At 46.4% G+C, this 13,092-nt stretch overlaps 1 protein-coding gene across 2 annotated transcripts in view; it reads left to right on the forward strand.

Annotated features, from left to right (window-relative positions):
• dcdc2b (doublecortin domain containing 2B) overlaps positions 1-13,092 on the forward strand; it is a 139,931-nt gene that overhangs the window by 73,923 nt on the left and 52,916 nt on the right. Inside the window, exons 3-5 of one of the 2 annotated variants that reach the window (XM_038794814.1) lie at positions 4,268-4,367; positions 9,886-10,017; positions 11,057-11,203. In XM_038794814.1, coding sequence (XP_038650742.1) covers positions 4,268-4,367; positions 9,886-10,017; positions 11,057-11,203 — 379 coding nt within the window. The remainder of the gene's footprint in view (positions 1-4,267; positions 4,368-9,885; positions 10,018-11,056; positions 11,204-13,092) is intronic. The other variant, XM_038794823.1, reaches the window with a different exon arrangement.

A 13,092-nucleotide genomic window follows, 5' to 3' on the forward strand; every position in this document is an offset into this window, starting at 1 on the left:
AATACTGTAGAGGAGGAATTCCTGGGATGATTTTGTGGACCAATAAGTTGAGGAACCAACCAGAGAACGGGTCATCCTAGACTGGGTATTGTGAAATGAGAAAGAAAGGCATCATCGTGATCTCCAGGGAGTTTCTGTTAGGGGCTGAGGCCACGGGCCTTTGGCATTGCGTCCCCTGTGCCCCCCTCGCCCTTTCCTGCTTATTATGGTCTATCGTTTACTGCAGGGACAAAGAGAGCCGTACTCTTGATGGTTCAGGGGGTCTATAACAGGTGGCACGTGTGGGCACTGCACTTAGACATCAAAAGTTTGTTATGGAGGTTGCCTGGACGATTTGAGGAACAAACTTGGAGATTGGATTTTGGGAGGGTATGGGGTGTCAGCCAGTGTATTGGGGGGGCGTGTCGGGAGTGGTGTTTGGGAAATTGGACAGTGGCAGAGGGACAGATGCCTGGAGGTAAGTGGCAACTTACTCTTGCAGCTCGTAGGAGGACGTTCATCTTCTTCCTACATTGTATGGCAGTCGTCCTCGTCGTGCTGCCTGCTCTCACTCCAGCTGCCATTGCCTCCGAGGTGACACTGCTAACCCTGCTACTGGTTCTCTGACCCTCTCGAGGAGCAGGGTGCCATAACTATCATCCACTGCGTCAAGAAGCCTGGACAGCTCGGCATCCCCAAAGCGAGTAGCAGGTCACTCTACTGCCACCCATGGGTCTTGACCGGGAGTGAGTGGTGAGGGAGAGTTTAAAATCAGCTCCCCTTGTTAGCTGTGAGCAGCTGAGTCACAAGTCGGGTGAATCAGACGGTGAGAGAATCATGCATGGCCAGATTCACACGGGACTCATCTTTGCACTACGTGCAGTGAATACCGGTCACGTTCTGACCATTACAGTCCGTGCAAAACACCCAGCCAAACTCACCCAAAATAACACTTCAGTCATTTTTTGGGTGAATCACGCCCATAATCTATTTCAAATTCCAATTGAGTGAAGCTAGTATAAATGGTCAAACTGAACTCTCTGGCATCTTTTTCCCAAGGTAGCATGCATAATGTTTCATTGATCAATTGTTGTCACAACAAGATCCACTATGGACACTTTTATCCTGGTGCTCAAATCCTGCAAGAGCAATGTCCAAATGAAGGTCCAGAGTTCATTATGTTATTTTGACCTTTTGACCCTCTTAATGTTGATTTGCAAATGTTGAATATACACTGATGATCATTGTATTATGTTGTCCAATTGTATCGTACCCAAGCGTGTTATCCAAGTGTCATCCAATATGCAGAGTCAGGGGCTGGTAAATAATTTCTAAGGTCTTTGGAACAAGCTTGAATGAAGGGATTGATATGGAGCATGTTCAGTATATCCAAAACCTTTGTGGTGATGGAAAATAATGTTCTAATGAAAATGGGCAGATGCTCAACCAACATTCATGCATTTCATGATCAAGAGCAGAAGGGATGGAATCTGATAGCTGCTCACAAGCCGTGCTCTGGTTGTCAAGAATTCATATTTGTGTTGATCAAGCTAAGGAAATCACTTGCCGAGAGTCCACAGATCTTTATCAAGCTCTAATATTGTAACCTGCTCTGTTTCAGGAATGTTACTTAAAACCAACTTGTTCAGTCGCACCAATTGTTACCATGCCAATGCTAAATTAACAAGATCAGCACTGAAGATGAACTCTCTTGGAACAGTTTTCCAGCCCCACAGAGTGGGACTGGCACTGACTGCTGTGTTAGTTTCCAGATACCAGAGCCGGCACCAGTCATTTTAAGGGAGACAGGTTCAGGGCCTGACCAGGCTCCCAATCCGCATGAGTTGGGCTACTGAGCCTTGTTAAGAGCACTGATGCTAACCTGGATTTTTCATTCGGCTTCCAGTTCCCCTGCAACAGGGGCAGTTGTATCGTCTGGGGAGAGACACTGGGCAGCTCAGGGAGTCAGTGCTCAGGGCAGCCCGACAGGCCCTCCCTGCCTGCTTGGGAAGAGGGATTGTCCTCTCACCCCCCCCCCCCCCCCCCCCCCCCCCCCACCTCCTACTCAGTGGTGATCCGGCTGCCTTTTCTGTTTTTTATTCAAATTGCTATTAAACTTCAACGTCGAAATGCCCTCTCAGTTACTTACCCTTTACTCAAGGCCTTTATTGGACTTCCAGCTTTGAGAGACCACCTAACTGCCTTTGTTGGACCAATTAAAGGAGCCGCCTCCATAAATCCCAGGTCAGCCCCCAAAGCGAAGTCGCAGCCCTGTGCGTAAATGGACCTAATCTTTTGCTACTCACTTGTATTGCACTGGCATTCAAGGATTCTACTTCTTCGAATATTCACTTAATATTATCGCCAAATCTCCACCCCTTGTGCTCTTCCTCATTTTTGTATCCATGTTTAAATCATTAGGGGTAATATTCAGAGTTCATTTTAGCCCCCCCCAGAGTGGGATAGGATGTCAGAATTGCAACTTATTCCCAATGCATTCATGTATGGGGGGTGATCTGAATTCAGGAAGAGGAAATCTGCGTATCCTGGATGAATGCAGGCTTAATTTAACCAGTTAAGTCACATCCTGATGATGTCATGTGGGATGTTCTTGTCATTTTTTTAAATGTTTCCAATTAAGGGGCAATTTTAGTGTGACCAATCCACCTACCCAGCTCATTTTTGGATTGTGGGGATGAGACCCACAAGACACGAATGTGGTAGTATGACTGGGGAGATTACAGTACCCTAGAACCAAGCTGCCATTGGTGCAGAAGACTCGCTGCCTATTGGCCCAGGCAAGTCATGTGACTCTCTGTCAATTGGCTGAGGCTAGTCATGTGCCTCCCCGCCGATTGGCTGAGAGGTAGGTAGCTCCGCCTACAAGGCGGGGTATAAGAACCCCTACCGGCTGGCAGTCGGCCTTTCTCTGTACGTCTACTGCCGGGCACATATCTAGTGTATTAAAGCCTGTCGTTTGGAACTACCTCTCGCCTCGTGTCCGATTGATGGTGCATCAATGGGGAGAATGTGCAAGTTCCAAATGGACATTGACCCAGAGCCGTGATCAAAACTGGGTCCTCGGCACCATGAGGCAGCAATGCTAACCACTGCACCACCGTAGCTCAAGTGGATAGCACTATGGCTTCACAGCGCCAGGTTCGATTTCCCGCTGGGTCACTGTCTGTGTGGAGTCTGCACGTTCTCCCTGTGTCTGCGTGGGTTTCTCCGGGTGCTCTGATTTCCTCCCACAGTCCAAAGACGTGCAGGTTAGGTGGATTGGCCATGATAAATTGCCCTCAGTGACCAGAAAGGTTAGGAGGGGTTATTGGGTTACGGGGATAGGGTGGAAGTGAGGGTTTAAGTGGGTCGGTGCAGACTCGATAGGCCAAATGGCCTCCTTCTGCACTGGCTGTTCTATGTTCCATATTCTATGTGCTATCCCGTTCTTGTTATTTTAACCCAGGCCTCACTAACGCGTGCGCCATCTCCAACTTGCTGTTGGAAGCTGAAGGCAGCAAGGCTATTTACAGGAGGCCCAGGCAACTGACTAAGAAACAGAAAGTAAAAATACCACACAGCAAATGCTGCAAATCTGAAGTTAAAAATAGAAAGGCTGCGGGAAAAGTCAGCAGGATTGGAGAGCCTGTGGAGAGAGAAACAGAGTTAATATTTTGAGTCAAATATGGCTCGAAGCAATGTGCCAATTAACCATTTTATATGTTTTCACAAGTACCTTGTGGGTCAGGAGGGGCAGAAGTGTAATGTTGTCAGTTTCTGTCCTCTTTTCCTCCCCTCCAAATTCCCTCCACGACAAGGAAATACATTTTCTGAGTGCTTTCCCAACAGATGCAGAAAGTGTGCACGCCACTGTCCATCTTCCGTTCATGAAAATCCCAAACTTCATGCCGCCTAACCATTCATTCCTGTTTCACTTTGTCTTCCCTAATATCTTTACCACCCTCGCTCAGCCATCAATATTTCTCTTGATCTTAGACAAGCATCTGAAAAATAAATGAACCAAGGTAACCAAACTGAATTCAATTCTTAAAAGCTGATGTCCGTGACATCTTTGTCAATCTCTCCTTCACTCTGACCTATTGCTGACTTTCCACTCTGCTGCACTCCTCTCTCCAAGTATATAAATCATCACATTTCTATTGCTTTTAAGTTCTGTAGAAGGGTCATGCGGACTCAAAACGTTAGCTTGGTTTCTCTCCACAGATGCTGCCCAATCTGCTGACCTAACTCAGCATTTCCTTTTTTTATTTCAACAATTAAAATATACTTCCCCATTCAATTTGTTTTCAGGTGAGGGCTGTTTATTCCAACAGAATAAACGTCTCTGCTCGATGGAGGAAATACATTCCAATACCATGTATAATTCAGTAAGTATTACATAGTTTATTTGATCCTAGCTGGCTGGATTTTTAGGCATTTACTATCCATTGGCTGCCACCTTCAAGATGCAGGTTAGAAATTTGGTAAGCAGCACTCTGCCAGATTCCCTTCCACCCCACGCCCTCCTCACCCTCCACTCACTCCCCATCAAGGCACAGTGGCATATTGGTTAGCATTGCTGCCTCACAGCGCCAGGAATCTGGGTTTGATTCCGATCTCAAGTCACTGTCTGTGTGGAGTTTGCACTTTATGCCCGTGTCTTCATGGGTTTCCTCCGGGTGCTTTGGTTTCCTCCCACAGTTCAAAGATGTGCAGGTTAGGTAGATTCTCCATGCTAAATTCCCCCTTCGGATGGGGTTGCAGGAATAGGGCTGGGGACTGGGCCGAGATAGTGTGGCGTTTTCGAAGGGTCAGCGCAGACTTGATGGGCCAAATGTCCTCCTTCTGGACTACAGTATAGGGATTCAATCCCTCCCTCCTCTCCCTCTGCACAATCCTTCTCAGCCTCCCCATTTTTCTAGAACTTCCTATGGGGGGTGATTGAATAGGCGTGCCCATTTTTGAATATTAATGACGGAACTCAGTCATCTGATCTATTTCCTATCATTGATATCTCCGTAATACTGTAAATCCAGAAGATTATCAATTTCAAAGAAAGAACTTCAAGTTTACTATAATCAATCATAAAATTTATCGGACAATCGATTTAGGACAATCGATTTTTTTCACCTTCCTCAGAAAACCAAGTTTGAGAGAGTTGATGCAAATGTAATATGAATAGCGTACACAGAACAGCATTGATTAAGAACCTTTTCTTGTTATTTGTTTTCCCTGCAATGAACCAGCTTACACAAAGGATCAAATCCACAACCTTACCAATGCCATGGCCCAGAACGTTCTGGAAATTGTCAGTGTAATGCTGGCATAAGATTGCATTGGTGCCATATTCCTCCAACAAAATTCCGACATCACTGATTTTGCCAATTTAGTACCAAAACTATTATGCACACATTTCTTCAATTATATTCTCTGCTCTATGTGGTACACCTGCGAAATCCCTCTTATCTCATTATTATAGCTCCGATTCCATGAAAAAAAATAAAAACACACATTTCATTTACTCCAAATCTGGATAGGTGCTAAATTTATACACAGAACGTCAGGTGCAGCCAAATCCTAAGTCAGTACCTGTACAGTATTCTGTCATGTTTATAAATATTGATTTCCCTGAGCACTCACAGTAAAAGGGTAGACAAAAGAAAACTTTTTTAAAAACGTTTTTTTCAAATTTAGATTACCAAATTATTTTTTCCAATTAAGGGGCAATTTAGCGTGGCCAATCCACCTACCCTGCACATTTTTGGGTTGTGGAGGTGAAACCCACCCAGACACAGGGAGAATGTGCAAACTCCGCACGGACAGTGACCCAGAGCCGGGATTGAACCTGGGACCTCAGCGCCCTGAGGCAACTGTGCTAACCACTAGGCCACCGTGCTGCCCGACAAAAGAAAACTTAACAGTGCAGTGGCCTCTCCTGGAATTTACCGGCCCTGTCCCGTCGAGATTCCGGCAGATCACGGCCAGTAAATCGCGCCCGTAGATTCAGCTTGTGTCGGTGGAGCAAGTTGCATTGGATGAGGTTTAAGGAAGTGGGTGAAGGAACTGGGTCAGATTTTTGAGGGGGTTGTGGAGTGAAGTTCTACACTTTCTTTTTTTTTTATAAATTTAGATTATCCAATTATTTTTTCCAATTAAGGGGCAATTTAGCGTGGCCAATCCACCTACTCTGCACATTTTTGGGTTGTGGGGGCGAAACCCACGCAGACACGGGGAGAATGTGCAAACTCCACACGGACAGTGACACAGAGCCGGGATCGAACCTGGGACCTCGGCGCCGTGAGGCAGCAGGACTAACCCACTAGGCCACCGTGCTGCCCGGTGAAGTTCTACACTGAGGCCTACCTACCCAGCGACCGTGCGAGGACCCACCAAAAACTCTGTGACTTACCTGCTCCAGGTGAACTGTTGCATCCTTTCCCCGCGTAGACCTGACTAGGCCCACTCCGGAGTCTGACCACGTGACTGCTCCCTCCAGTCTCCGACCACATGACCTGACTCTACCATGTAGTTTTCAGCCTGCCCATCATCCTGAAGTACCACCACCACCAAGACCAATCTCAGCATGATTAGACCACGGGGGCGCGAGGCCTCGCCAGTGAAGCGGGAATGCCTGAGCCACAGATACCTGCCCAACCACACCGGAGGGTGAACCCGACCTCGCCGACCCACGAGACCAGACCAACCCATGTACAACCCCCTCCAGTGAACCTGACACTGCCACCATCATCCACGGCCCCTCCGAACATAACCACCTACCTTTAGGAAATCCAGCCCTCCCATTCAAGAGCAGACGCTGACCCAGGAAGCAAGGAAAATGAACTGAAGGTGAGACTTAAATTACGCGGCTTCAAGAATCCTCTCCCCAGCATACTCCTGGTGAACTTCCAAGTGATTGAGAATAAGCTGGATGACCTCAATGCTGGACAAACCTCCCAGAGAGAAGTGAGGAACTGCTGTGTGCTCTGCTTCACCGAGACATGGCTTACTTTGACCACACCAGACTGCGCCATCCAACCCGAAGGCTTCTCGATCCATGGTGACCGCACAATGGCCTCAGGCAAGTTGAAGGGCGGGGGTTTGTGCCTCCTCATCAACACCTCATGGTGGCCACTGCTCACCAGACCTAGAATACCTGACCGTGAAGTGTCGCTCTTTCTACCTCCAACATGAATTCACCTGTGTACTTATCACAGCTGTCAACATCCCACCCCAGGCAGAAGTGAAGAAAGCATTTGAGGAACTACACTCCACCACCAACAACCAAGAAACAAATTAACCTGAAGCCTTGACAATCGTGGCTGGAGACTTCAACAAGGCCAACCTCACGAAGGTTGTACCCAAACTCCATCAACATACCTCCTGCCCCACCATAGGTGCAAACACCATGGGTCACAGCTACACACAGTATCAAAGGTGTCTACCGCTCCGTTCGCCGACCACACTTTGGCAAATCTGAGCACAAATCAGTACTCCTACTTCCGGCTTACAAACAGCAACTCAAGCATGCTGAACCAGTCAAGAAAACCGTGCAGTGCTGGTACGAGGCATCAGAGGACGTTCTCCATAACTGCTTGGAATCTGCGTACTGGTTCATATTCAAGTCCACGGCTGCTCATAGATCATAGAATTTACAGTGCAGAAGGAGGCCATTCGGCCCATCGAGTCTACACCGGCCCTTGGAAAGAAGCACCCCACTTAAACCCGCACCGCCACCCTATCCCTGTAACCCAGTAACCCCACCTAACCTTTTTGGACACTAAGGGCAATTTAGCACGGCCAATCCACCTAACCGGCACGTCTTTGGCCTGTGGAAGGAAACGGAGCACCCGGAGGAAATCCACGCAGACACGGGGAGAATGTGCAGACTCCGCACAGATAGTGAACCAAGCCGGGAATCGAACCTGGGACCCTGGATTTATGAAGCAACTGTGCTAACCACTGTGCTACTGGGCTGCCCTGTAACCTGGTCGAGTACGCAACCACCGTCATAAATTTTATCAGTAAGTGTGTCAAAGACTGTGTACCAAAGAAGACAATGCAGGTGTTTCCCAATCAGAAACCTGGGCTCAACCAAAGGGTCCACTCCTTGCTGAACTCTCAGACGGAGGCGTTCAAGTCTGGTGACCCTGACCTATATAAGAAATCCAAGTAAGCCACCAGGGATGCCAAAAGACAATACTGGATCAAACTAGAGTCCCAGACCAGCGACACATACCCACGGCGTCTATGGCAGGGCTTAAATGAGATCACACACTACAAAGAAAGGCCAGGTGGAATATCTGGGACTGGAGCATCCCTCCCCGATGAACTAGGTAGGGAGAGTATCCGGGGAAGGGAGGGGAGTGTTTTCTGAAGGGCTGGAGGGGGTGGGGAGAGTTAGAGAGCTGGGTTGGTGGTGTCAATGGTGAGGTCCTGCTGGGAGAACTAAGGGTACTGGTGATAGGTGGGAACAGTCACAGTCAGAGGGGGTAATGGTTTAGCACACTGGGCTAAATAGCTGGCTTGTAACGCTGAACAAGGCAGCAGCGTGGGTTCAATTACCGTATCAGCCTCCCCGTAACAGGCGCCGAAATGTGGCGACTAGGGGCTTTTTACAGTAACTTCATCGACGCCTACTTGTGACAATAAGCTATTATTATTAATGGGATGTGATAGGGTAGCAGATCCAGGGTGAGAGTGTGGCAGATGAAGGTATCATCTGATGGGTCACAAAGGAAGGCAAGACAGATGGCTCGGACGTCAGGAGGGTGCAGGGTCAGCATGGGCATGGGGACAGTCATGACTGTCAACTCTGAGAGGAAGGAAGACCTATGTTGGTGGATCGTGATAGGCTCCAGTGTAACATGGGAGGTTCAAGGGTGACAGAGGAGAGAGGAATGGTGATATTGGATTGGTCTGTGGTGATGGGGGAAGGAATGAGTTTGGTAGGTAACGAGCGCCATTTTTCCAAACTGACCTTGACCAGGATGTTAGTCAGTCACTGAGATCCCATGAGGTGTGAAGAGGGTCTTTTTGGATGGGTGGAGTTCAAGGTCAGCACAAATGGCTAACTAAAGGGAAAGCCTAATAATTATGAAGCAATTTGATGTCAATGATGCTCAGTTATGTTCTCCTCTCTGTGGCGCTGCAGAGTTTTGTACAATAACAAGATGCTGGCAAACATGGACCCTGCACAGGCAAGCATTGGCTGACACTGGGTGTATCACCAGTGGTGCTCTTATTTAGAGCTGAGTGAAAGGCAATGCCAGAGGCGGCCTCATTAGTCCTGGGATTTGATTGCTCAAACATGCGAGCTTCCCCAGTACGAGCTGTGGCCACAAGGACTCTGGAGGAGTAATGTGGAGCTCCTGGTCTGCAGTGAGCGACTGTCCATCTGAGTTCTATTTAAATGTGGTGCCAGGCCCTTTGACCCCATGAAGTAACAACGGGTGACTTTCTGCTCGCCCCCATCCCGAGATTCACTGAGCACCCCGCAGATACGTAATTAATGAGCTGGTAAACAGAAGATTGTGCGTGTCCACCCAACTAGCTGCCCAGCAGGAATCGCATCAACATTCCCACCGGGCACCAGATTTGGTCTCCAGAATGGAAAAATCCGCCTGTTATTTTGTTCAATCTCAATTGGTGCCCCAAAAGACCCAACTGAATTAATGAGATGACACTATAAGGAGTGGGTGAGGAGACAGGCAGGGCAGGGTGGCTTCAATTAGTCCATGATGATGAGATTTTACAGTGAGCAGTGGAATAATGAAATGGGGGAGTAATGGAGGGTGCAGCACCTAGTGATCCAATGGACTTTTATACGGAGCATTTACAGAAATCTTTCCATGGAGGAAACATGTAGCTTGTTTTGTGCCACTATGAACAAAAATTCTGCTTTTCTAGTATTTTTAGGAACGGGGATCTGCTGAATCCACCTTTTCGATTAATTATTCCCAAGCATGTGATGACAAATTGGGATAAGATACTTGCCATGATAACTGAAAAAGCAAACATCCGAACTGGAGCTGTCCGAAGGTGGGTGCTATTGAAAAATTGCACATGATTGACACCTTGTTTGCTGCCTGCACCCTTCCAAATCTCATATATTGTGGAAGTGCTGATATATCCAGATGTAGTATAATTAAGTATGTTATGCATTGGTCAGTATTATTGTGTATTATTTGCATTGGAACTAACACAGTAATAGGAAATATATTCTTGGCAGGTCTGGCAGTAAGAATTCTTTGGCCAAAACTTTCATCGTTGAAGTGGGTAACAGGAGTTGGGAAAATTCTCAGCTCAGCCTGCCCACCCCTTGAACGGGTTATCTTCACTGCCAGGGTAGGGGGAGCTGGAGGAAGGCCAGCCAACCTGGGAAGGAATTTAGAGGCAGCCACAGGAGATGTCGGAGGCCGGTTATTGAAAAGGCCCACCTCAGAGCTGTGGGACTTCATCCCGGTTACAATAAAGGCACAAAGGAACTCACCCTCACACCCACCCACCCCTACAAACTACTTACATGGAACATAGAAAAATACAGCACAGAACAGGCCCTTCGGCCTTGTGCCCCATCTATGCCACTTCATGCCCCCATGCCAGGCTATGACACACCACCAATCATTCTTGGCCCCTCATGCCCCCATTCTAATCTATGGTACTCCGTGCACCCCTGTCGTCCCTCACGTCTCCATGCCAACTATGACACTCCCATGCCCATTCACCCACTATACACTATACCAAACCAATGAATCCTAGAGTGATAGAAGGATGTGTGAAACAAAAGCTTCCCAAAAAAATCATTAACTCGTTCATTACTTGTAAAAGTTAAAAAAGTCACTTCACTACAAGGATAGAAAAGTGTTACTTATCTAGACTCTTTAAATGATCAGTAAGAGAAACCAAAAACCTTTGAAACCACTTAAACCTGTGCAAAGGAACACTGGAATGAATAATACTATAAATATTCTTCTTCATTATTGTCCATTCTTAAGTTATGAAGTTTTGAAAAATATATTGCAGTGATAAATCATTCAGGCTCATTTCAGACTCAACGAAAATTGACTTATTTTTTCAGGCTCTGTGCAATGGACGGACAGTTAATAAACTGTGGCGCTCAGTTAGAAAGCGGACAGTACTATGTAGCTGTTGGATCTGAAAAGTTCAAAAATCTTCCTTACCTTGAACTCCTCGTATGCAAAATGCCGTCACACAATACATGCAGGTAATTTCAATGCAAGCTTTTGAATTAGTATTAATCTGTCATATTACTTTATTACTTATACTCTCTCACTTTGATAAGAATTACACTGAAAGCATTAATTGGAGCTGAAATTCCACTTACATTGATATATGGATAAATATCTGTTTATCTTCAGGGTTCCTGACTGTAATCTAAATTGTCTTCTCATAAATCACATAAAGCTCTGCATTCCCACATTTCTGTGTTGAACTGGTATCAGATCGCATTGTTCACATTAAGATACTAAACAGAGAGTAATGGATGCCAGTCTGATCTAATCAAGGGAGTGAACTGCTGACATCATGAATTACATGAAACAAATGTGCTTCAACCAAACCTTCATGTTTACACCATGAACACAGTAGCTGCTGGAGCAGTGTTTTATATTATGCCACACTATGTGTTTGAATCCATTCCACCTTGTGAAAAGGCGAGAACATCTTGACAGTTTGCAATCTCAGCCACATGCAGTACATTAATCATAGGGGACATCAACTGTTGCATCTAATGGAAACAGGGAGCAAGTTGAAGTGACCTGATTGATTCCTATGACTGGAAGCTACAGGCTAAGCCTTGACCATGAACAATGATTCAACACGACGACACATCGGAGTGACTTGAATTTACTGAGTGTGTTCTTGGTGTGTTCTTTCCCTGATATCTCTAAGCTAAGGGTGTCTAGCAGGAGAGGTGGGGATCTTCCATTTCTGTCAGTAATACTGTACTTTGAGTCAGCTTCTAGTAAATGTCAGGAACAGCCCAGAAACGACACCCCTCTTTTCCCAACTCTCAGTGGAAACTTATTTAGTTTCTGTGCATGCCTTGAAGGTATTAGGGGCCATGGCAATAGCAGCTGTGTCACTACATTTGCAGTTCCAGACTGAGAAACAACACTGTGTATGGTGTGTAACAGCTGCTTGACTCAAAGCAATACACTACTCCAACATGTGTCTGACTATACCACTATCATACAGTTTTTCTGCTCCATAAGTGCAGGTAACAGAAAGAGAGAAAAAGATACAAAGAGCTTACAAATTAGAAATTATTCCAGTTTTATACATTGTAAGGCCCTTAATGTGGATTCACTTATTTCTCAATTCTTTATTCTTGCCATTATCATTTTGATCCATGGATGTTTAATGAACATATATCTTTAAGTTGAGTAGAGAAGAAAGAAACACAAACGTTACAATATAGTACACTCTGCGAGCCTTTCAACAGCAGAACTCAGACTTTGTGGCACCCAGAGGTCGGTGGGATTCAGTTTGATTGTTTGGCTGGAGACCAATGAATTGGCCAAAAGGCCGTATTCTGCCCAATAGCAGGCGGTGATTGGATTCTACCCAAGTGGGGTCATTTTTCAGAGAACTAAGAAAGCACCGTCAGGTCCTGAACACTCAGAGGAAAGGAGCTGCTCTCTCTCTCCCACTCTCTCTCGTTCTTGTTTTCACCAGAATAACTGCATATTTTTGAAACTGGATTCTCCATCAGCGGGATCTTCCGCTTTGCCTGCAGCTCACTCACACCCACGGATTTCCTGACGGCATGGGGTTGCCCACAGTGGGAAACTCCATTGGCCGGCTGATGAGAAGGAGGATCCTGCTGCCGGTGGGCGCCCCCCACCAGAAAATAGGTACAGCAGGGTAGGGAATCCGGGTCTCATTATTTCAGAAACTGCAGAGACCTGAATGAATCTAGAGCGAAATGTATTACAGACTGAAGGCAGAAATTTCGAACCGAAAGCCTAGATTGAAGGAAGGTGGGCGAGAAGACAACCATCTGAAACAAAGATTCATATCCTTTTTACTTATTATTTTTACACCCCTCTTTTCCCCTCTGTGTCTGTTTGTCTGTCTTGTTTGTGTGTATAA

This window comes from Scyliorhinus canicula, chromosome 1 (assembly GCF_902713615.1).
Source record: "Scyliorhinus canicula chromosome 1, sScyCan1.1, whole genome shotgun sequence".
In the NCBI taxonomy this organism is placed as follows: Eukaryota; Metazoa; Chordata; class Chondrichthyes; order Carcharhiniformes; family Scyliorhinidae; genus Scyliorhinus; species Scyliorhinus canicula.